This window comes from Sarcophilus harrisii, chromosome 1 (genome assembly GCF_902635505.1).
Source record: "Sarcophilus harrisii chromosome 1, mSarHar1.11, whole genome shotgun sequence".
In the NCBI taxonomy this organism is placed as follows: domain Eukaryota; kingdom Metazoa; phylum Chordata; class Mammalia; order Dasyuromorphia; family Dasyuridae; genus Sarcophilus; species Sarcophilus harrisii.
In genome coordinates this window covers 657056980-657082654 of record NC_045426.1, presented here as the reverse complement: position 1 = coordinate 657082654, position 25675 = coordinate 657056980, and the positions used below count along the sequence as shown (strand labels likewise).

Genomic DNA, 25675 nt, shown 5'->3' with positions numbered 1-25675 from the left:
AAGAGATATTTTGGGCTAGAACTTGAAACAAAGTACTAAGTACAACTGATAGAAGTTCTGGCCCAAAATATCTCTTTCTAAGATCAAATCAATCACACTGAACCATGCCAAACCAGATAACTATTGTCTCTATCAACTCCAATGTCTTAACACTTTGTAAAGATTCCAACTAAGGGATTCTGAGGTTGAGTGACACATCCAGAGTCACCAAACTAATAACTGTCAGTGGCTGGAGTCACTGCCATGAATTAAACATTTGCCAACTGTTTTCGGAGTGTTGGACACTGTGTTAAGCTTTGGGGATACAGAAAAAGCAAATGGAGTAGTTGCCCTCAGGATGCTTACATTCTAATGGACATGAATCTAATCGTTTAAAATAAAAACAGTTGTGTTTATTCATTTTTATCATTAGGGATTCTTTTTTTTTGTCTTCCTCACAGATGAAGCAGTGATGAGAAAAGTGAGTAAGAACATAAATCTAGTTTTAATGTGATTTTACATGCAGCAAATTTGGGAAGCAAATCTTTTCAGACTAATTCATTACTGACTATTCAAACTAATACCATGAAAATGACAGCTCATTTTTCTATCTAAAGACTATATTTATACAGTCTATTATTATATCATATAGTCTATTGTTATATCTATCCATCACTGGTCTATTATATCTAGTCTATTATTATATCGATTACAGTCTACTTATTATTATTATTAGATATGTTTATCTATTACTATATAGTCTATATAAGGAGTACAGACCTTTTTCCTTATAATCCCTGTCATATAAATAATATTATCCCATTTTGCAGATTGAATCTCAGAGAAGCTAAATTACTTTCAGGGTCACATAGTCAATGCAGACTCAGATCTTTCAAGTCCGAGTTCTGAATTCTTTCCAGTATACTATGACTAATACATTGAGTGTTGAAGCATCTTGGGAGATGCCGACCAAGCTGAGCCTGAACCACCAGTCCCTAGAAACCTATGATAGGATGGTTACCAATCCTGACAGCTGAGCCAAGGAGGAGACGACAAGTAGGTTGAACTGTTAAAAAAATTTATTAAAATGTCCAAGAGAGCACACCAATGCACAGTGTCAGATACCACAGGCCTACGGAACACTGTAGTCACAGCAAAACCAGCTGAGTCCAAAGCTTTTCAAACACACGCACACAGCATACCCACGCATCCACATACAAAGATAATAAACAACCCCGTTGAGGGGGGAAAAAAAAGAGAGATATATTTCCCCCAGCCGGGGAGGGGGCCATGAGATGGCGGCAGAAAAATCAGAGACTAAGAAGAGACCAAAGTTACAGTGAGTCCAAAGAGAAAGGGAAGATGGGTAGGCAAATAATCATGAATATCTTTTCCCGGCCTCATTTAAATGTAGAAAAGGCTTTGAATGGAAACTTATGGACTCTCCTGGAAGAAAAGGACAAAACCAGCACCAGACTGTGGCTCGATAGGACCACTTTAGAGACTGAACGACAGTTCATGTTCATAGCAGGAAAAAATAAAGAGAAAAATTCCAAATTAGGGTCCTGTTTGAACATCTATTGTCAAGTTTCAGAAGTGGGGACTATGTCTTATTTTTCTTTGTCTCCCCTTAGTGCTAAGTATCATGACCCCCATCCCTTCTGCACTCCCCCCTCCCCCATCGTTTAACAAATGCCCCATCTTCCTGAGAGCCTATTACCACCTGTGATAAAAGCATTGTTTAAATTCTCACAGCAGGAACCCAGGCTCAGTTGAAACTCTCCCCCTATTAAAACTTATGATCAAAGCCTACTCTTTCATTTACAATTTTTTAAAAATGATTTTTTTAAAAACTAGGAAATATATACAGAACCCAGAATACTGGATTTGCTCCTTGTTCTTATCAGCTTAGGGCGATGATCCTATGTTTGGTCTTTCAGCCATAATATACCCTGTATTGTCTGGGACTCAGGCAGCAGACTGGGCTTGTCCTCCACTGACTCCACTAGGCTCAATGAGGACTATGTCCCAGACTGTGGTACTAAGACTTGTCACTTCACACTGGGTACAATTCACTGTTCTGCTTGTTATGGTTCTGAGCTAAAAATAGGAACGGGGTCTGGGAAGGGAAAGGGCTTCTCTGGACTGGGAGAAACACTCATTCTTTCTCACATCTTTGTTTTAAAAAACAAACAAAAAACCTGTTTTAAAAAAAGTGTGTGTGTGTTTGTGTTTTTTTTTTTTTTTTTTTTTTAATACTGCAAACCTTTCTACAATACGATCACAGGTGGGTGTTGCTACTTTGAGTTTTATGCATTTCTATTCAACCAGCCAGCCGCTGGAAATGGGCACAAGGTGGGAGGGGGAAATTGGAGAGAGTTGTGGGGTGGGGAATGGGGAATGGCTAGAGAGGAGATAAGGAAGAGCTTAGGGTGAAGATATAGTCTGGGAGACTATTAATGCCTGAGCTATGGAGGAATGGGGGTAGAGGTGTAGACAAACTGGCCCCTTCCTCAGACTGGCAAGGAGCTTCAAGGCCTGGCTAGCTGTCCAGATCCCCTAGGTCTGGCATCTTGAAGACAAGAGGTATGAAGGAACCAGAGCCTTGCCAGTCCAAGTCATCCTGTTATCCTGCCAAGCAAAGAGTCTTAGAATCATAGAATCATAAAAACTCAGAATCACAGAACCTTAGAATCAAAGATTCTTCGATAATATGAATAATAGATTCTGCCAATCACAGAGTCTGAGAATCAGAGAATCTCAGAATCATGGAATCTTTACATGTCACACAGAATTTTAGTATCCGAGTTGTAGAATCTCAGAGTTGGAAGGGATTTTAAAGTCCATCTAATCCAACCTCCTTCCATCACCTGTCATATTGCTCTGAATATAGGTCAACCCTGACTATAAATTGACCCCACTCCCATAACATTCTAAAAGTATCGTCCCATCCTAGTTAAAGGTTAAGCGTTTTTGAGTAACTGAGTGGGTATGGATATGGATAGTGGTATACTACAAGAATTGAGAGGTTGTGATTAAAAAACTGTTAAATCTTATATTCAGACCAAAATAAGATACACACACATGTAGGTGTGTAGATGTGTGTCTGTCATGTCATAAAAATCTAACAGTTAATGTCCATGATGAGGGAGAACAATCAAAGTCATGTACACATTTTTGTCATCCTTCTTTTCTCAAGAATAATCATTTTAGGTAAAGTTTCAGCTCTGACTAGGCCACTGGCACAATAGTGCGTTAGCTATTCTTGGTTCCCAAAGTGGGAAAAAAAATTCTCGAAAGTAAATTCAAATGTATTTTCATGTGCCAAATTCCCTTACTACAAATAAACAATCAGCCTTGTGAACAGAAGGTTAAACCAAAGCATAATATACCCTTTCTGATTGTTCTTCTTTTGATTAGGACATTACACCAAAGGTCTGTTGTAGATCAGACCATGCTTCAAATACATGGGAGAACCTTGTGGGAGTGAGAAACAGGGATGGAGAGGGCTTTTTACAAAGGAGATTGGGAAAGAGCGAGGGTTCTGTCAGAGTGGGAATTGGGGTTGTGCTTCTTATGCCTTAGCCCTTCAGCAGAAGTTGTCTTCCTCCTCCTTCTCCCAGTCCATCTTGGGATGCTTCTTGTGTTTTCTCCGTTCCTTGTGGGATTTATGGTGATGATGCTGGTGGTGATGCTGCTGGTGGTGGTGGTGATGGCGCCGTAGGCGGTGTGACCTACGAGCTACAGGGAGAGAGAAACAAATATGGGCAAAATTCTTTACTTCAAACCTTATAAATTTAGACTCCTTGATTATTCACATGGGGGTAGCCTGAAGTTAACTTTTGCTCTGTATGGGAAAAAGAGTTGTTAGTGAATAAGGTAAGTTAAATACATATTACCCTCCTCCCTTCATCCCACTGTCTCATATGATTGAAAAAATATTTAATTGAAAGGGGAACATTTAGCCTTTGTTGTTCATTTAACTGTTTTTCAATTGTGTCCAACTCTTCATGACCTCATTTGTGTTTTGTTTTGTTTTGTTTTTGGCAAAAATACTGTTCATTTTACAGATAAGGAAAATAACAAATACAGTTAAGTGACTGGCCTGTGGTCACACAGCTAGTGAGTTTTGAACTCAGGAAGATGCATTAATAATAGCCCCTAGTGTTATTTCAGGAAAGTGGTTAGATATTGGTGTTTTAGTTCTTGCCGCTGTTGTCTAAGGTAGGCCACTAAACTTCTCAGGACCTAGTTCCTCATCTTCTTTTCCTATGAGGAATGGGTGCCTAAGTCTTTGTTTCAAGAAAAATGTTGGAGTCATTAAAAGTGGCTCATAACGTCTCCAAAGCAATGCGTTTATCGTCTTTTTGCTTTTTAATTCTGGGCTCAGTGCATTGTCCTTCTGCACTGCCCAACATAAAGATAAATCCTGATGGACCAATTCAATGGGCTAATCTTCATCTGCTTGGTTTTTCCCATGTAAATCTTTAGAACAAACTTTTTCTCTTGCTGAATGCAGATGGTATTTTCCATCCAAAGTTTTTTGCAATCACCTTAGATCACTGAATTGCTGAGAAGAACCAAGTCTATCATAGTTGATCATCACACAATCTTGCTGTGGCTCAGTTCATGTAAGGCTTTCCAGGCTTTTCTAAAATCAGCCTGTTCATCATTTCTTATAGAACAGTAATATCCATGACTTTCATATGCCATAACTTGTTTAGCCATTCCCCACTTGATGGGCACTCACTCATTTTCCAATCCTTTGCCGTCACAAAAAGAGCTTGCTATAAACCTTTTCGTACAGATAAAAGACAAATCACTTTGAGTGATTAGGAATCTCATGTAGGAGGCTTTGCAACATTCCGAGGCTTGATGTCATCAACCCAATATCATTTGTAAATAGAAGCATCTGGGGGTTCTTACCTCTTTTATTTGGACTGAGCTAGATATTCTCTATGATAAATTTGGCAAATGTCATACATCTTGTTTTATGTTCTGCTTGATAGTAATAATCAGAGAGATCTGTTTTTGTATCTTTCAAGGAATCATGTATGATTTTTAGATATTCATAAGACATTCATAGGACTTGTTGGAAGGAAGACTTTGATGTTGTATTCCTTTGAGTTTACAAATGAGCACAGTGAGATAGTCAGCTGTGTAATGGTAAAGATGCTTTAAAATACCATCTGGGAAAGCCTGCTTATTCCTTTCTCATAACTTTGTCAAGGATCCCCTTGGTATGTATGTAGATTATTCTCAAAGGTTGTTAGAGATGGGAAAGCAGGCATAAATATGGGTCAGTAGTTAGTGGTATTCTCTTAATAGCCTTTTGGGAAATTATAATGTGTGGCAACATCTTTGAATCTTCCCCCAAGTTTTTCATATCCTTTTTTCAGCTAGTATAACAGTGGCTAGCATTTATATAGTACTTTACAGTTTGCAAAGCACTTTACAAATATTAGCTCATTTGATTTTCACAACAGCCTTATCAGGCAGGTGCTATTGTTATCTTCCTTTTAGAGATGGGGAACCTGTGGTTGAGGGAAATTTATGGACTTGCCCCAGATCACCTATCTAGTAAGTGTCTGAAGCTGGAATTTGAACCCAGGCCTTCCTGATGACCTAGCAATAGGTACAGTACTCTAATCACAGTGCTGCTCAGATATCTCTATACATTTTGACAATACTACATAAGGGACTTCCTCTAGGTAAATACTTGGGCTAATTCAACTGTCCTTATGGTCTTTGGCACAGTGGATAGAATGCTAGCCTGGGAGTCAGAAAGAATTGAGTTCAAATATGATTTAGACACTTACTAGCTGTGTGACCCTGGGCAAGCCATTTAATGCTTTTTGCCTCAGTTTCCTCATCTGTAAAATGAGCTGGAGAAAGGCATGGCAAGTCACTTCAATATCTTTGCTAAGAAAATGGGGTCATGAGGAGACATGGTTAATCAACAACAACAAAAAATATTTTGGGAGATTTGTTTTTTCTTTACTAAGATTTCTAATTCCACATATGGTATGCCAGGGACTGTAATATTAGAATCTAAATAGGTGGACATATACTATTTTTGATGAAGAGAATAATGTTAACAATTAAATTTTTAAAAATGTTATCAATGTTACCATTACTACTACTACAACTACAACAATTACTATAACTAATTCTACTATCTTTTACTACTACTATCTTCTACTACTACTACTACTACTTTCTTCTATCACTACTACTTTCTTCTTCTACTACTACTACTATCTTCTTCTTCTTCTACTACTATTACTACTCCTACTCCTACTCCTATTTTATTTTTGCTGAGGCAATAGTGACTTGCCCAGGATCACACAGCTAGGAAGTGTTAAGTGTCTGAGGCCAGATTTGGACTCAGGGCCTCCTGACTTCAGGGCTGGTGCTAGCTGCCCAATTACTACTACTACTACTACTACTACTTCTTCTTTTTCTACTACTACTAATACTACTTTTCTTTTATTATTACTATTACTACTACTTTCTTTTTTTCATTCTATTACTACTACTACTATTTTTTACTTCTTTTACTACTACTACTACTGCTTTCTTCTTATTATTGTTCTACTACTACTACTATTACTTTCTACTTCTTTTACTACTACTACTACTACTGATTTCTTCTTGTTGTTGTTCTATTAATACTACTTTCTACTTCTTCCTTTACTACTACTATTGTTTTCTTCTTCTTCTTCTTCTTCTTCTTCTTCTTCTTCTTCTACTACTACTACTACTACTACTACTACTACTACTACCACCACTACTACTACTTTCTACTTCTTCTTTTACTACTACTACTGATTTCTTTTTCTTCTACTACCACTACTACTACCACCACCACCACTACTACTACTACTATTACTACTACTACTTTCTTCTTCTATTATTAAATAATGAGCTGGAGAAAGGCATGGCAAGTTACTTCAATATCTTTGCTAAGAAAATGGAGTCATGAGGAGACATAGTTAATCAACAACAACAAAAAATATTTTTGGGAATTTGTTTTTTCCTTACTAAGATTTCTTAGTACTACATATGGCATGCCAAGGATGGTAATATTAGAACTTCTACTACTTCTTCTTCTTCTTCTTCTACTACTACTACTACTATCATCACTATTACTACTACTACTATCATCACTACTACTACGACTACTACTATCACCACTACTATAATGATGTTGATATGATGATATCTAAAAAATTCCTCATTGTGATGTGGAAATGGCCCTAGATTCTTGAAGGTTATGTCAATAACAACAATGATGATGACACAAACAACAGTTATCATTTATTTAGAAGAATTCAAAGATATTGGCAAGTTCAACTAAGCTAGAAAGACTTGGAGTTTAGGTGTAGTGTCAGATGATGTGTCTGTTGTTAAAGGACCAGCCTGGCTACATATTAAGAAATTTATCACCAGATTGGCTAACTGGTTTTTTCAGTGCAAGATCTTTTAAAGGCTGTCTATGAAGCCAGAAAAAGTATAGAATCTGTGTTGGCAGAAGGAACATGAATACTAGGGAATCCTTAAAGTACAGAAGCTCCCCCTCTCTGGCATGCTCTCTCTCCTCAATTCTGCCTCTTAGAATCTCTCCTCAAGTCTCAGTTCAAATGCTACCTTTAGCAAGAGATCTTTTCCCTTGGGTCCCTTAGCTGTTAGAGCATTCCCTTTTAAGATTACTTTCCATCTACTCTCCATGTATCTTGTATATGCCTTGATAGATACATGATGTCTCCCCCATCAGAATCTAAGCTCCTTGAGGGAAGGGACTATTTCTGCCTTTCCTTGAGTCCCCAGAGCTTAGTAAAATATTTGACACATAGTAAGCACTTAAAAATGCTTCATGATTGAGCAAAGTAAATATAATCTAAATAATTTAATTTAAATTTAATAATTACATTAATAACTTAAATATTGAAAATAATTCATATGAATGACTACTGAACCATATGATCTACTTTCCAATTTCTACAAAATTTTTAATGGCCACATTATATACATGCTGTGAGAAAGCACTTGATAAAAATCTGAGAAGGGAACCTGGCAGGTTTTTGTAAATTATATTCTACACCCACATCTTTACCATGTCACAGCTGACTGAAGGAAGCAGCTCTGCTTGACCTCATTGTTTGTAGACTAGAAAGAAAGAGTATTTGATCCAAGACTGTGAAGCACCTCTCTGAAGGTTCTCTTCCAACAAAGTGTTTCCTGTGCTTTTGTCAAAACCATTCAATATTTCTTAAAAGATGTGACAGAGATAACTTTGGTTGATGATCATTTGATTATAAATGTCACCTGGGGCATCACACCAAGTACTGTGTGCTTGCCAAAGGCATTTGTCACCATCCTGGAGGGTGTCTTGGGTATGGTCCAAATAGGAGAGAAATTTTATATAGAAGGTGAAATTGCCCAGAAGCTTCTGTTTCTGGATGGCATTGTGACAGCATTGTAGAGCCTCCCACCTGAGATCCAAAACCACTTAAAAGGGGTCAACTTGACTATCAACACAGAAAAAACCAAGGGGATAAAAAATGACTATTGTATAGAGACTGATATGTAGCTGGTCGATGATACCCCATGCAATGGGCACATATAGGATAGACCAGAAACATAGAACTAAAAGGAACCTCACTTTTTAGATATAGACCATGGAAATTAAGTAACTTGCTAAAGGTCATTCAAGATAGGAAGTGGTCAATAAACATTTATTAAATGCCTGCTCTATGCTGGGCATGGGCTAAGCATTGGGAATACAAAGACAAAAAACAGTCTCTTCAAGATTTATGTGACCTCCCTCAAATGAAGTGAGCAAAACCTTAAGAACATTGTTCATAGAAACAACAATGTTATAAGGATGATCACTGTGAATCATGTAACTACTCTGATCAATACAATGATCCAAGACAATTCCAAAGGATCCACAATGAAAAATGTTCTTTACTTCGAGAGAGAACTGATGAACTTTGAATGCAGATTGAAACACACTTTTAAAAACTTTATCTTCTTTTTCCCCTCTTTCCTTCCTCTCTTCCTCTCTTTCTCTCCTCTTTTCTCTCTCCTCTTCTCTCTCTCTTCTCCCTTCCTTCCTTCTTTCCCTCCTTCCCTCCAACATAGCTAATATGGAGATATGTTTTGCATGACTTTACATGTATAATTAATATCAAATTTCTTGCCTTTTCAAGAGAGAGCAGGGAGAGAAGCAGGAGAGACAAAATTTAGAATTTAAATTTTTAAAAATAAATGCTAAAAATTTTACGTCATTGGAAAATATTTAATGAAATAAATTATACACACACACATACACATACATACACACACACATATATGACAATTCCTTTTCTCAAGGAGCTCATGAATGGGGAGAAAACATGCAAACAATTATATATATTTTTGTGATATAGTTCTTTATATATTTTAGAAATGAGGCCTTTATTAGAGAGACTGGTGTAAAATTTTTCCCCTAGCTTTCTGCTTCTCTTCTGATCTTAGCTGTGTTGGTTTTGTTTGTGCAAAAACTTTTAATTTAATGTAATCAAAGTTGTCCATTTTGCATTTCATAATGTCTCTAGTTCTTCTTTGGCCATAAATTCCTCCTTTCTCCAAAGATCTGATAAGTAAACTATCCCTTGTTCTCCTAATTTACTTATAGTATCACCCTTTATGCCTAATCATGTACCTATTTGGACCTTATTTTGGCATGGGATGTGAAATGTAGGTCTATGCCGAGTTTCTGACATATTTTTCTAGTTTTCCCAGCAATTTTGTGAAATAGTGAGTTCACAATTATATACAAATAAGATCTAGACAAGAGAAATAGGAATTAATCAGCAGAAAAAAGATTCTAGAATTAAGGGGGGTTGAGAAAGACTTCTTGTAGAAAGTAGAATTTTAGCTGGGACATGAAGAAAACCAGTAGACTGACAGGAGGAGGGAAAGCATTACAAGTTATAGAAAAAAGATTTGAAGCCAGGTATTATACTTTCAGAGCAGTGTTCTTGCTCTTGAAATATGCTGCTTTCTCATTTTCAATGGAAATGGGCAATTCCAGGCCTGGAATTGAAAGAAGGAAGAGGGGAAGGATAAGGAACAAGAGAAAGAGGAGGATAGAGGAAGAGGAGGAAGAGAAGGAGAAAAAAGAATAGAAAGAGGAGGAAGGAGAAGAGAAGGAAGAAGAGAAAGAGAAGAGAAAAAGGAAGAGAGCAAATACTCTTTTGTGAACTGCTTTTGTGAAATTAGGCATGGCTTTAAAACGACCCAAGCTTCATCCTGGAACAAAAGCCAGTCTTTTCCAAGATCATACTCTTACAGAGAAGAGTCATACTGCATGAGCGTGAGGCATGAAGTATTATAGTTTTCCAGGAATTAAAACTATGGTCATCTCAAGGGCAATGGAAGGGCATGTGATGTGCTTAAGAGGCTGTGAATATTACAGAGAATAACCCAAGAGCCATGGTTGAAAGCAGAAGTGTGAAATACATGGCTACATGTGGCCCAGGATGCTCCCCAGCATGGCCTCAACCAGATCAAAATATAATTGGGAACTATTTTACAAAATAAATAAAAACATAACATGACATGGAGAACATTGCATTTTAAAGCTAAGTCAATATGCAGCCACAGGGATGCTTATTGTGGAAATTGATAGTCCACTTTCTATTTGGATTCAACCTGACTGCTTAAAGAATGGTGAAAGACTGGGAAAGGAGAGGAGCAGGTTACTCCCAAGGCACCACAGGAGCATAGTTAAGATAAGAAAGGACCTTAGAGGCCACCAAACCCAAGTCCTTCATGAGGCACAGAAAAGTCAAGGGACTATGTAGGGTCACCCCACTAGCTAGTAAGTGTGAGAGGCAGGGTTTGAATTTATCTTCCTGACTTCCAAGTGTAGCACTCTATCCATTATGTTATCTGACTTCTAATAACTACAATAGGAAATGTGTATATTTTATATATAAATTTATATATATACTTATGTATATATGTATAAATATTGTGATATATTACATATGTATAATATATATGAGATATGATATATATGCATATATAGAGACAGAGACAGACAGATACAGAGAAATGAGAGACAGAAAAAAAGAAACAGAGGAAAGAGATGGTGAGACAGAGAGAGGAGAGGGAGACAGAGACAGAAAAGAAACAGAGAGGAGAGAGATGGTGAGACAGAAAAAAGAAACAGAGAAGAAAGAGATGGTGAGACAGAGAGAGGAGAGGGAAACAGAGAAAAAAAAGAAACACAGAGGAGAGACAGAAAAAAAGAGAGAGGAAAGAGATGGTGAGATAGAGAGAGGAGAGGGAGACAGGCACAGAGATAGAGGGAGACAGAGAAACAGAGACAAAGAAGTACACAGAGAGAAGAAAGACACAGACACAGAGAGTGAGTCAGAGAGAAAAGAGAGGGAGGGAGAAGATAAACAAGCAAGGAGATGCACATTACAGAGGAGAGAGATGGTCACACACACACACACACACACGGGGACAGAGCTTGCAGTTTCCCTACATTATCTTGTTGGAGCTCCAGGGGCTCGGGTAGAGGCACTCTGGGCGTCCCGCCGGAGGAGGGGGCGTGTGTGATGGACGTGCTGCATGGCGGAGCACCCCCTAGTGAGCCTCGAGCTCTGCGCCCTGAGCGTCACTCTTACCGGTGTCTTCTAAGGGTTTGGTTGTGGCGGGGAGTCCCAGTGAGCAGCGCGCCCCTCACCCCCACCCTTACCCCATTTCCTTTCCCACTCCTACACCACCTGGCCACCCGTCTGCACCGGGCTCGCCTGCTGCCTCTGCGAGGAGACGTGGGTCGGGGAGGGCTGGGGCGAGGAGGGGGGGAGGTCACCTACGTTTGGTGCAGACAATTTTGGGCCGGTCCCACTTTCCATTGCTGTGACACTTGATGGTGGCCACGTGGTGCTGCGTGAAGCCCTGGTCACACTGGTAGCGCACACTCGAGTGGATACTGTACTTGGCCTTCCGAGGGCCGACTGGCGAGGCGTTCTCCACCGCTGGAGGGGGGCCACATAGCACTGAGGACACAGGGGCCAGCACCCGGTCAGAATGGGTCAGAGAACAAGCCCGGGGTCAGGCTGGTCCAGAAATGAAAATGTCAGCTCTCAAGGGGAATGTGGATGTGGGGAAAGGGAGAGGACCCCCACTCTGCAACAGGAAGTCTTCCATGGTGAAGTAAGGGGGCCTAGGAAAGATTTTCCTTAGCAGCAACCTGCTCCCTTCTGCTAGTCTATTTTCTGATGGAAATACAGGGAATGTCAGTTGGAAGGGACTTTACAGCATAGAATGTTAGAATGGAGACCCTATAGACTAGTGGCTTCTTAATAGGCTAAGGGCTTTACTTAAGACCATTAACCTTAGGAACAGACAGATAACTAAAATGCTTGACCTTTGGTTGGTGAACATCAGCTAAACTTTGATCTGCATGACATGATTCATACGTATGGAGTTTTTGCATTTATACCCACACATCCCCATGACATGTATCTCTATGTGCAAATTGTCCTCTATTGGTCTGAATAGTATAAAGTCTGAATTCAGCATTTTTATGACAGCTTCCTAATCTGTGCAATCCATCCCACCCACTTGCCCACAAATTATATCCACTCACATATACAAACCCTTCTTAACCTTCAGCTTGGATGGAGTTCAGCAGGCCTTCAGAATGCTATGGAAGCAGGGTTAGTTTATGTTTAGGTCGACATTTAGAATGATGGGCAATACACTAGGTGATGAAGGGGATTGAGCCACATGGTTCTGAAAATCTTTTCTGTTATGAGATTCAATGACCTTAGAGCTCATTCAGTCTAATCGCTCCATTTCACAGGGAAGAAAAGTGACACTTACCGAAGGGAAAAGTCATTTAACCAGAAAATGCCAGCGATAGTATCAGAACCTGAGCTATAACCCTCAGACCCTGCAGGGCTCCTGTATTCCACCGTGGCTCATCTGATTCTCTCCTCTCTCCCTCTCCCTCTCTGTCTCTGTCTCTCTCTGTCTCTCTGTCTCTGTCTGTCTCTGTCTCTCTCTCTCTCTCTTTCTCTCTCTCTCTCTCTCTCTCTCTCTCCCTCTCCCTTCCTCTCCCTTCCTCTTTCTCTCTCTCTGTCTATCTGTCCATCTGTCTCTCTCCTCCTCTCTCCTTCCTTCTCTCCATCTCTCTCCCTTCCTTTCTCTCTGTCTCTCTCTCTCTTTCTGTCTCTTGTCTTTCTCTCTCTCTTTCTCTCTCTCTCTCCCTCTCCCTTCCTCTCCCATCCTCTTTCTCTCTCTTGTCTATCTGTCCCTCTGTCTCTTCCCTCCCCTCCTCCTTCCCTTCCATTTCTCCTTCCTTTCTTCTGTCCTTCCTTTCCCTTCCTTTCCTTTTCCTCCTCCTCCCTTCCCTTCCCTCTCCCTTCCCCTTTCTTCTCTTCTGTCCTTTTCTTTCCCTCCTTCCCTTCCCTTTTCCACTTCTCTTCCTTTCTCCTTTTCCTTCTCCTCTTTTTCCTTTCTTTTCTCTCTCTTTCTTCTTTCTTTCTTTCCCCTTTTTTCCTTTTTCCTCTTTTATCTTATTTCTTTTTCTCTTTTTCCTTATCTCTCTTCCCTTTTTCTGTTTCTTCTTTTCTTCTTTTCTTTCTTTCTCTGTTCTATTTCTCCTTCTCTTTATCTCCCCCCTCTTCTTATCGTCTATTTCTATTTCTCTTATCCCTTCTCTTCTTTCTTCTCTTTTTTTTCTCTTGCTCTATCTCTCTTTCCCCCATCGCCTTTCCTCCCTTCTCTACCCCCCCCCTTTTGTTCCCAATTCTTGCCTGAAGACCCCCTAATGTTCCCCTTGCCTTTCCCCCTTACCCAAAGCCCTTTGGAAGGTTTTAGGTTTCCCTTTGAAAAGGACTCATTCCAGCCCCTCATGGGCCACCATCACCACACAGTCCTCCCCACCTGCAAAGAAGTTATCTGGCTGCTTCTCTCGCCAGTTTTCATATTGCTGTTGGATCAGAAGAAAGGGAGAGTGTCAGTTTTATCTCTGTCTTGTGAAGACATATAAAGAATATTTCTTCTGTTCTTTACATCCATTGGCTCAGGACTCCTTTCCCCAGGCACTGCCAGATTTGGGGGTCTCCCTGGTCAGTGCTTAGCTTTCTGGAATGGTGAGAGAGAGAGAGACCATGGCCCCCTATTCTAAGGATTGGAATCAGGACCAGCTCAAGAAGACAGTTTCTTGCTAGGAATTTTAGCTTTTGAAGCAATCATTTTACAGATAAGAAAACAGAGAGGGAAGGGATTTGTCCATGTTAGTGGCAGTTAAGACTGAAAGCCTGATCTTTTCCCTCCCAGCCCAGGGTTCTTCTCCATACACCCCCTTCTATACCAGCTGTACCCCCAAGGAAGCCTTAGACTCAGCCCCTTCTCCCCAGGGCCAAATCAGGGGACCCAGGCCTCAGTGTATCTGCCACTGACTTCCCCTTTCTTCGGCTCACCAGGGCTGTATTGTCTGTCCACTGGAAATCCTGCTCCACAATCCGGTCATTCAATCCAATCCAGGTGTTTTCATGGCCAAAGCCTGAGGAAGGAGGTGCCCCAGCCCAGGGGGTGGGAGAAGAAGGCCATTATTGGGGACCTTGCCCAGTGGGATCCTTCTCCTTCCATCATCACCAAGGGAGGTAGATTAGAGATCCCTGAGAATCTCACCACCAGAGCTCAGTCTGTGATGAGAGCGCTGATGGGTGGGCCACACGCCCACCTTTGGCAGCCACTGTCTCAAGGGATTGGAGTCCTTGGATTCAAGCCCGGTAATAACAGCTGACACTTTTATAGTGCTTCCATATTTATAAAGCACTTTTCTCATAGTCTCATAAAATAGGAATTATGCGTTGCCCTCATTTTATAGCTAAAGAAATAAGGTCAGGCAGAGATGTGATTGATCCAGAGTCACACAGCTGATAAGTGCCTGGACTTGAATGGGTCTCCCCAACCTGATCCTCTGCCCCCCGTACCCCACCCAGGTCTCTCCCCCACTTCCAACCCTAATGCCCCAGGCCCATACTATTGATAAAGCTGTGTTCTTCGGGGGAGTGGATGCTGGTGAGATGGCCAGCCCGGCGGCGGCAGTCCCGCTCTGCATCCTCCCAGGCTCGGCGGTGGGCAAAGTATCGATAACAGTGTCCCTGGAATTTGTGCCAGCTGTGGTCGCAGCCTTCTGTGTCTAGAGCCAGAAGTAGGGAATGATAGTTAGAGTCCCCAAACTGGGAATTCCTATTCTTTCACCGCTATGACCTTATATAGTCCACTTTCTCACCTACCCACTCACCCACCAACACAAAGCTTGGGTTCCAAGGAGCCAAGGCACCATTCCCGGAATGGCCAGACCTTTGTCCCACCCTCCTCCAGCACCTCAGAGCTCAGCTTCTTCCATTCACCCTAACCCCACTCAATAACTCAGAGAAGTCTGGGAGTTTTAAACATTGAATTCCTCTGCTGGGATAGATCTAGCATCTTGGGACTCCTGGCGGGGGAGGGGAAGGAGGGCTCATAGATCAAAATATCTGGAGGTCATCACTAGAAGAGAGCATAGAGCAACTTTGGCAGTTTACTGAGGGGAAGTCTGAAGCTTAGAGACTTCTCCATAGCTAAGCATAGATCTGGATCTAGAAATCAGATTCCCTACCTTTCATTCCAGAACACTGTACCAAACTGCCTCTTTTGGGGATTAGTGTATGAGGTCACAGCTACCTTCTTAAAAGGGGACCCCTATAGAAACTTGGACTCATCTGATTGCTTTCTGAGCCCCATATACTCACTATACTTTCATGCTGGCTTCTTGGAGAATTTATCTTCTTCCCTGGGCTCCCAACCTCTTTTGTTAAACTCTTAGCTCCTAATGGTACCCCACTTTCCTTCACTGATCCACATTGGTATTGCAGAGTCCCTGTCTCCCTTATGGTATATCCATTCCTTTCACTGAGTCCCATCTTCCTCACAGATTCTCAGTTTCTCTCACTGTATCCCCTCCTCATCAGTGAACCTTTGTCCTTCTATCCTTTCTCCTTTAGTAAGCCCACTTCCCTCTCAATGATCCATTATCCCTTCATTGTGTCAGAGAGAAATGGAGATGCTTAAAGAGCAACGATTCAGGGTTTAGAACTCTCTCCTATTTTTAGACCATTTTTTCTTCCTTCCCCCTTAATACCCTCCCTAGGTTTTTCTTCCTTAATTTTGAGCCAGAGGTAATGGCTATTCTGAGGATTACTCTCTTCTTGGTTCCAGGGGGTAGAGTGGGCTTCAGGTTACTTTTAGTAAGGACTAGGGTAAATGGGGTAGGGGTCATGGACTTTTATCCCCCATGGAGAGGGCCTGAGAAACTGGGGAGAGGGAGAGGTGTGACCCAGAGAAAATGGGCAGCGAGTCCCAGGCCCTGGCCTGAACAGGTGCTTTCCCTTCCTGGGGAAGATGCAATGATCTCACCTTTGTCACAGAGGCTCCCGCCATAGCTGGGCAGACACAGGCAAATGAAGGAGTTGACTTCATCAATGCAAGTACCCCCGTTTAGGCAAGGGCTTGACAGGCAGTCATCAATATCTGGGGAGGAATTGGTGACAGGTTCAAAAGGTAGCCTCCTTTCCTCCCTCCCCCACTTCCCTTCGCCTCCAGTTTCTGAGCCCTGCCAAAAGCAGAGACCATGACCCTGCGATCTATCCCCTCCCCCTGGGTGGCTTTCCAGCAGATGGAGAAGGCAGCTCCATCAGCAATTAGCATTAATTAGGGCCCCACAAGAGCTGCCATGAATAAGCAGGCTGTGAGCATGGGGAAGGAGGGGGTGGGGGGTGAAGGAGGGGCCCATGCAGGCTTCAGGCAGGGAGGGGCTAAATGTACTCCTTGCCCAAACTCTTCAGACTTGAGGCAGGAGCCAGGTTATATAAAGAATTACAAAACCACAGAATGTTAGTTAGCCTGTGAAGAAAACTTGAAGACCATCTCCTCCAATCCCATCGTTGTACAGATGGGGAAACTGAGCCCCATTCAGGGACTTAGGGACCAAATCCCACAGTGACATAGTGGCAAAGCTGGCCCTGAGGGGGGTCCAGCCCAGGGGCTTTGTTCCGGTGGGAGAGGAGACAGGGACCCTCCCAGTCCTGTTGGCCCGGGTCCAGAGAGTCTCCAGGGTTAGGAGCCTAGAGCACAATTCTTTCCCTACATGTCCTTACAGAAAAGAGCAATAAGAAGGGCTTCCATCCTGCTGACTGTTCTCCTATGCCCTATTGGTTTTCCTTGGAGATGTGGCAGGACAGAGCTGGAGCCAGTTCTAAGAGCCTTGCTACTAAATGGATTTAATGGGACGGAGGAAAAGAGGGCTGGACTTGAAGTCAAAGGACCAGGCTTCAAATCCTGATTATCTACACGGTCCTCAGCAAGCCCTTCCCCTTGGCCTCAGTTTACTCATCTGTACAAGGATGGATTCAGTGGTAAATAAGGTCTCATCACTAGAGAATGAGCTAGCTGATGCTCTCCAGTCCCACTTGGGACAGTCACAGCTCCATCTTCTCTTGTTCCCTGAGTCCCCAACCTCCTGAAGTAGTAGAAAGGGCTGTGGGATCATCGCTCTAGAGCTGGATGGGACCTCAGGGGTGAGTGAATCCAAATTCCTCACTTTACAGATGAGAAAAGTGAGGTCTATAGAGGTATATAATATGAAATGAGTTCATACAGAAAGGAAAGGGCAAAGTTGGAATTTTAACCCAGATTCTGTTGACTCCAAATCTAGTGCCCTTTCTTATGCACCCTGATGCCTCTTAGGAGACTGGAATTCCAGTCCAGGCTCTGTCTTTTTAATTCCCTATAGAACCTCTCTAAAATGAGAAGGTTTGACTAGATTAGCAATCTAAGAATTCCCCCAATGCCAGATTTAGCCAAGCCTAAAAACCCACATTATCTACAGACGGGTGTTGTGCTTCTGGAGGTGGTTTATATTGACTTTTGAGAGCCAATTGTTAAATTTTCAGTGTGAACATCAACACCTCAGAAATTAGAAAATACTACTTGAGATACTGTCTTGTTGATTATGAAGACTTAAGAAAGTAATGGAGAAATGTTAATAATGCAGATTTAGATTTAAAAGGTTGTGTATATGGCAGCAGCAAGATTATACGACGATCAATTCTGATGGACATGGCTCTTCTCAGCAATGAGATGATTCAGGTCAGTTCCAACGATCTTGTGACGATGAGAGCCATCTACACCCAGAGAGAGGCCTGTGGGAACTGAGTATGGATCCCAACATAGCATTCTCACTTCTTTTGTGTTGTTTGCTTGAATTTTATTTTCCTTCTCATTTTTCTTTCTTTTTGACCAGATTTTTTTTTTGTGCAGCAACATAATTGTATAAATATGTATGCCTATATTCGATTTACATGTATTTTTACACATGTTTAACATATATTAGATTACTTGCCATCTAGTGGAGAGGGTGGGGGGAAAAGGGGAAATTGGAACACAAGGTTTTGCAAGGGTCAATGTTTAAAAATTATCCTTGCATATGGTTTGAAAATAAAGAGCTTCAATAAAAAGGTTGTGTATATCTTTCCTCCAAAAAGCTGGTTATTAAATGTTTACCAACACACCCCTATCTGCAGCTAAACTCTTCCTTATTTTCATGGTTTTTAAACATGCTGGTGGATAATGCTCAGAGACAGCTGGAATGCAGAAGTTCTCTAACTTGGTATATGTGCATGAATAAGGCTTCCTTTCTTTGGTCCTTTTTGATTCTAAGGATCTGTGGTTCTCTGATTCACTTGGCTGGATCCTCCCCAGACTTGTATAGAGTACAGGACAGAGTCTCCATCCTGAGGATGGCAGGAGGAATGGGTGTTGGCAGAGAGGGAGGAGTTTCAAGGGAAGACTCACCAATCTCACAATTCTCCCCCGTGAAGCCCTGGTCACAACTGCAGCCATAGCTGGTATGATTGGCTTGACACGTTCCACCATGAAGACAGGGGTTGTTCTCACAAGGATCAGCCGGAACTGTAAGACAGAAACTTGAGGGTAAGGAGTGGGTACCTGCCTGCTCACCTTCACCCATAATTCCAGCTGCTTGTCCGGGATGAATTCTCAGAATGTTCTCACGGTGGAATGGAGGGATGAACTAAGAATCTTGGAGGGGGGAGTACTACTCTCTTTGTCTGCCAGTTTACTTCTCCACCCCACCCTACTCTCTCACTTACCTTTCCTCTTTCCAATAGAACTGACCAGTAAGCTTTTTTTTTAAAGTATCCCCTATGTGCCAGGAACTATGCTAAGTGTGGAGGATCCAACAAAGCAATCCCTGCTGTCAAGGAGTTTATATTCTATGAGACAGGAGTTTGCTCCAGGTTAATAAGAAAGGTGGTGGTGGTGCTGGTGTTTGCTCTTCTTTTAAATTTTCAATTCACAAGCATTTGTTTCCTTTCTGTGTCTCTGCCTCTTTTTCTCCCTCTCTCTCATTTTCCCCAACATTGAAAAGAAAAAGAAAATACTTATAACCCTTGTAAAGATAACAAACCCTTGTAACTCGTACAGTTAAGCAAAGCAAATTATCTTGGAAGATTCTAAGCACATTTTGCTCTGAAATGAATTCTCCTTTCCAGATGATTCCCCCCACCTTACTCCCCAAATTCCCAGCCCTCTTTCTGATGGATACCCCTCTTTTCCGCTAGGCATAAGCTTCCCAACTGTCTTGTTTTGATTCCAAGAAACAAAATTATCATCACCACCACTCTCATAAATGACAACACGACTGTTATTTCAAGAGCATTTTCAAGGTTTGCGAAGCCCTCTAAAAAAATGATCTTATTATAGTTTCCCCTCTGCCCTATGAGGTAGGGTATTGCAGTGATTATCACATTCATTTTACACATGGAGAAAATGGGGGCAGGCTTCAAAGTCAGAATTATTTCCACTGTACCAGGCTGCTTTTCTTGGGAATGTTAATGGGGATCATCTTTCTCTGCTTTTCTCAATTCTCTCCCACCCCACCGGGATCTCAGGCAATCGGGCAGCCCTGCCCTGTTCCCTAGTATTCTTCCGAGAAAAAGATAACCTAAAACTATTATGACTCTGAAGTTGGTCTTGGAAGAAGTGTTCCTTTCTCTAGGATGACTGCTGGGATGTATACGTGGCCACAGCTGTGTGTCTTGTCTGTCTACGCAATCACAGGCCTGCAGGCGAGGGATCACTAGTATAAATCATTTTAGATGGGATCAGGTGATAACTCATCCTGGGTAAGGTGGGTTTAGGGTCACACACACACATACACACACACACACACTCACATCTAACCCAAAAGATCAGGGGCCCTTAGAACATTAAAAGAGTTTAAAGGAGCCTTATGATGTACCATGTCAGAGTTGGAAACTGAGCAAAAAGAACATTGAATTTGGGCTCCTTTCCCCTTCCACTTCTGTCTGAGGCAATGACTAAAGTCTGGGAAGCCTGAATGATCATGGAAACAGGCAGGATTCCTAATCCAGCTCTTTATAGGTAGTTTTTGCCTTCTTCCTTGATTTCTCTGTTTTACTCTTTGCTTCTTCTTTCCCTCCACATCTGGTCCTGCCCTCTCCCCTCCTCCATCATCCACATTCTGGTCAGCATGGTCAGCTCCTCCCCCAAACCAATCCAATGGCCCGCTCTCCCACTGACCACTCCTCCCTACTGTGCTCTCCCAATGCGGCCTTTTTTTCTGCAGGAGGCGTAGACCCCACAGATGCCTCAGCAGATGGTACAAGCTTGGGCATCAATTACTACTTCTCTAATTAGTTGACTGACTTTAAGCCATCTCTCCTCTCCAGGGTAAAGGAGGATCAGCATCCTGGCCTGGCCCACATGGAGGCAGAAGGGAAGGAGGAGGGATCCAGCCCCCAACAGCTTAGTTCTTTCATGTTAGGGAGACATATTTGTCTAGTACCTTTGCACTGAAAAGAAAGAGGGTCCCTCAGAAGCCTCTCCAAGGACAAGCTTGACCTAGCAGGGCAGAGCCAAGCTCTCCTATCTCAGGCTAGGGATGTGTGAAATATAAGGCAGAGCTGACCTTCTCTAGCACACAGGGACAGACAGAGGTCTGCCTTCTGCAGTTTGCTCAAGGCTCTTTCTTCTCTGCAGAGCTCAGCCAAGCCCTATTCCACTCCCCTGTCAGCCAGTTATTATGATAAAAGAGTGAAGATTGCTAAGGAAAAAGATTCCTAAGGCAGAAGCGGCTCACCCTTACCCAGAGATTCTCAGGGACAGAATGAGAGCTAGGAAGAAGTGGCAGGTGACCAAGAGCAGTCTATTGGCTATGTCCCCCAGTTCCCATCTGCAGAGACAGAGGGACAAATATGGAGGTTCTTCAGGCTTTCCCTGGTCCCTGGATTTGGGGTACAGCTCGATAGAGACTATGCAGGCTAGCATTTACGTAGCACTTGGAGCTTTGTCAAGCTCCGCTTATAGCTCATCTGATCCCCACAATAACCCTGGGAGTTAGGTGCTATTATTCTCAGGAAACCCTACCTCTGATAGCGCTAATAATCTATTTTCTATATTTTATGGTTCTTTCCAAGGCTGACATTCTGTGCTCTAAGATTCCTCCCAGCTTTGACATTCCATATGTAAATGGTCTTCCCAACTGTCACATTCTATATGTAAATGGCCCTCCCAACTGTCATATTTTGCGTTCTAATTTCCCTACTAGCTCTGACAGTCCCCTAGAGTGCCACCTGGTGGACAGGGTAATGGTATGAGGCTGTGACTGTGAATAGGTAAAACTGCTGATGTGACAAACATCTGGCTGCAGGCATATTCGTGAGACATTTTCCAAATGACTGATTCTCAGGGTGACTGTGTGACCCTGTGCATCTGTGGCTCAAAGAGCCCTGAAAACCAGTTTCATGAGGTTGTGAGATAATCTAGTACAATTCCTTCTTTTCTCAAATGAGGAACCTATCTCAGGAGAGGAAGGGACTTGTTCAATATCTCATAGGGAAGAAGAATTCAAACCCAGCTCCTCAGCCTCTGGATCATGACTTTTTTCAAGATACCATATTACCTTCTGTCTCTGATCAAAGAGAACTCTAGGGTAAGAATTCTTAATGCGGATTTCACCTCAACTCAGGCAGGGGAAACAATGACATCTTTATTTCAAAATAATTGGCTTCCTTTATAATTCTAAGGATTTTAGTTTATGCAGTTAAAAACATGATTCTCACATGATTCTTTTACTGTCTCAGGGAGCAACGATGTGAGGAAGGGCTGGAGAAAATTTGGAACTCACAATTTTCAAAAGATGAACGTTAAAAATTGTCTTTACATCTAACTAGGAGGTGGGGAAGAAAATATTATGTTAAAAAAATCCTCAATCCTGAGAAGAGTGCTATAGGCTTCCCTAGACTCATTGCCCTTGGGGTTCAGAACACAGGCAAAGGTCAGGAGCACACCCCCTCCCCCCCAGGGACCTGGAAAGCCGGCAGGCTGGAGAGAATCAGGTGCATAGGAGCTGGTGCTCACACACCCTGCTGCCCAAATGTGCGAGTGCCCATGTCTGGTCTATGTCTGGCAAGCATGGGCCCATATGGGCGGCTTGTGGAGCCGCCCTCTCTCACCTGCCCACGGAACCACAGTGACTCAGGCGCTCTTTCCAGCACTGATTACTATTTTCAAATTCATTTGCATTTCTGCCAGGAGAGACTGTCTGCAGCTCCTGTAGTTGCTTCACACCCCTCCCCCATATTAAATTTCCTTCCATCCCATCAGCCATAGAAGCCAAGAAACTGCTTCTTCCTGCCTGCTCCACGATGGCTTCCCAGGGAGACCAGGGCCAGAGAGCAGTGGATCTCTGAGATCCTCTTTCTGCCCTGAAATTCCATGTTTTATGTTCTAATAGCTCTAATATTCTATTTTCTATATCCTATGGCTCCTTCCAATGCTGACATTCTGGGTTCTAAGTCTATATTCCAATAGCCTTTCCAGCTCTGACATTCTATGTTCTCCTTACCACAGCTCCTCCCTCTACCTGAGCCTTTGCTTGGACTCCTTCTAACCTCCTCAAGGACCTCATTCCAGACCTCTTCAAGTCTTTGCTCTGTGGACCGCTTCCTTCCACAGGACACACTACTCACCCATGACTTCAGACACACCACATTCTCTAACTACCTTCAAGAAGTATCTACACAGATATCTAAGGCAATTAGGGGCAAGTGACTTGCTCAGGGTCACACAACTAGGAAGTTTTAAGTGTCTGAGATCAGATTTGAACTCAGGTCCTTCTGACTTCAAGGCTGGTGGTGCTCTATCCATTTCACCACTCAGCTGCCCCAGCTCATTACCTTTCTCTTTAATTGTTCCTCCTTCCAGTCTGACCGGTTTTTGTCAGTAGCATCTATTCCCCATTCAATCAGTTTCTTATGTTTATAATTTTAGCATTATCTTTAATTATTAACTCTCCATCACCTTGGGCAAGTCACTTAATTTGTCTGGGATTCAATCTCCTTTTTTGGAAAATGAGGGTGTTGGATTAAATTAAATCTAAATTCTCTTCTAGTTCAAAATTGTGATCAATGTGCTTTCGCAGTCAATCAGTTACTAAAATGTAGCATTTATTAAGAGCGTATGGTGGGGCAGCTGGTGGCACAGTGGGTAGAGTGCTGAGCCTGGAGTGAGGAGAACTTAAGTTCAAATGTAACCTCTGACCTTTACTAGCTATATGATGCTGGTTCAGTCACAACCCTGATTGCCTTCAAAACAACAACAATAAGAAAAGAGACTATGGTATGCAGAGTACTATGTTTATCCTGGAAAAGATGCAAAATTTAGCTGATACAATATTTGCCCTTTTAGAAAGTATGAGCTAGTAGAGAGTAAGACAGCTAGATATATTAGACCACAGGGCTAATAAGCTCATTAGAGAGTTACAAAATAAAGTGATGTTTAAAGTCTGAAAAATGGTATTATCAACCAGGGAAAACTTCTTGTAAGGAGTAGATTTTTGTGTTGGCTTTTAGAAGAAAGTTGGGGAGAAAGAGCAATTGAAACCTGGGGAATAAACTAGGCAGAAGCATGGAAGTCTGGAAGTACATGCCATATTTGGGGGTTTTTATTTTTGGGAAGAGGAATGTCATACACTTATACAGTTTGGCTGAAGTAAAGAAAGTGTAGATGGAAATAATGCCTGATAAGGCTAAGACCCGTTTTAGTGGATTATCTTAATCCTCTAAATTGAATGCAAAGAGTTAGGTTTTTACTCAGAGGCACTAGGGAGCCACAGAAAATTTTTCTGCAAAGGAATGATGTAGCTTGAATTGCTCATTAAAACAAAATTCCTTACAGCAGAATGAAGGATTATCTGGAGAGGGAAAAGAACAAAGGTGTAAAAACTTAATCGGATGCAATGGGGATGCACTGGCATGGTGGTTATGAGAACAAAAGAAAGAGAAGGGATGCAAGTGATGTTGGAGAGATGGAGGACATGGTAATGGATTGTGTAAGAGGTAAGGCAAAGGGAAGTGTCAATGATAAGCCCAAGACTAGGGACACATAAGACTAAATCAATTTCATGATTGGAAACAGTCAAATTGAAGGTAGAAACAGAAAGGTGAAAGGAGAACCTCTGCTAACTGTATTTTCTTTTTTTTTTTTTTTTTGCAAATTGTTTCTTCTTTCACATCATGATTAATCTAAAAACAATTTTACATGATTACACATATATAACCTATACCATTGTCTAGTGTCTTAGGGAAGGGAGAGGGAAGGAACAAACGAGAAAAAAAAAATGGATCTCAAAATTTTATATAAAATGAATGTTTAAAATTGTCTTTGTATGTAATTGAAAAAAATACTATTAAAAAAAGAATGTGCTGCTTCTGAAGGCAAAGTATTCAGTCAGCTCAAAAACTGTTTTAAAAAATTGTGAATGATGAGACTTGGAAAAGAACCCACTGGATTTAAAGATAAAGTCCCTGACTTTAGAGAGAAGCAATTGAGTATCTTATCAAGGTGTTATTATTCATCTAGTACTTATCACTGGGCTCTGTACAAAGAGGTTGCTTAATGAATGTTTGTTGAATTAAATAAATGAATGATTTAAGGTCCTTTCTAGTTCTAATATTCGATATTTTATATTTTAAGACTTAGAATTCTAATTGATGTTCTATGTAAAGTCCCATCCAACTCTGCTATGCTTTTTTTTTAAATTAAATCTTTTTTATTTTCAAAACATATGCATGGATAATTTTAAACATTAACCCTTGCAAAACCTTTTGTTCCAAATTTTTCCTTCCCTTCTCCCCACCCCCTCCCCTAGACAACAAATGATCCAATATATGTTAAACATGTTCTGCTATTCTTTAATGCAATAATTTTTGGACAGACTCTAGCTTTCTCCCCAAACAATTCATCACCATTGGGACCATCTTCATCTTAATGTTTTTTTTTGCCTATGATGTGCATGGAATATTTAGCCCAGCTACTTGGCAGAAGTCTTGGGCTGGGCTTCTCATGATCCATTCATTCAACCCAGGAAATTCAAAGAGGAGAGATAAAGGAGGTGGAGCCTCCCCTATGGAGAATACATTTAGACATTGTTCGTCTTCTGACCCACCACTGAATGATTTATGCCCGGAACTATTCTTATGAGGAAAGTGACTGTCAGCTCTCTGTACAAGCCTGAAGCCTGAGAAATAAA

The 25675-nt window shown here is 41.7% G+C and overlaps 1 protein-coding gene across 1 annotated transcript in view; it reads right to left on the bottom strand.

Annotated features, from left to right (window-relative positions):
- Positions 1-2211: 2211 nt before the first annotated feature.
- NCAN (neurocan) overlaps positions 2212-25675 on the bottom strand; it is a 62715-nt gene continuing 39251 nt past the window's right edge. Inside the window, exons 9-15 of the mRNA XM_031947934.1 lie at positions 18895-19011; positions 16459-16572; positions 15041-15199; positions 14475-14557; positions 13899-13981; positions 11859-12097; positions 2212-3720 (exon numbers count right to left, since the gene is read on the bottom strand). Coding sequence (XP_031803794.1) covers positions 3569-3720; positions 11859-12097; positions 13899-13981; positions 14475-14557; positions 15041-15199; positions 16459-16572; positions 18895-19011 — 947 coding nt within the window. The 3' untranslated portion in view covers positions 2212-3568. The remainder of the gene's footprint in view (positions 3721-11858; positions 12098-13898; positions 13982-14474; positions 14558-15040; positions 15200-16458; positions 16573-18894; positions 19012-25675) is intronic.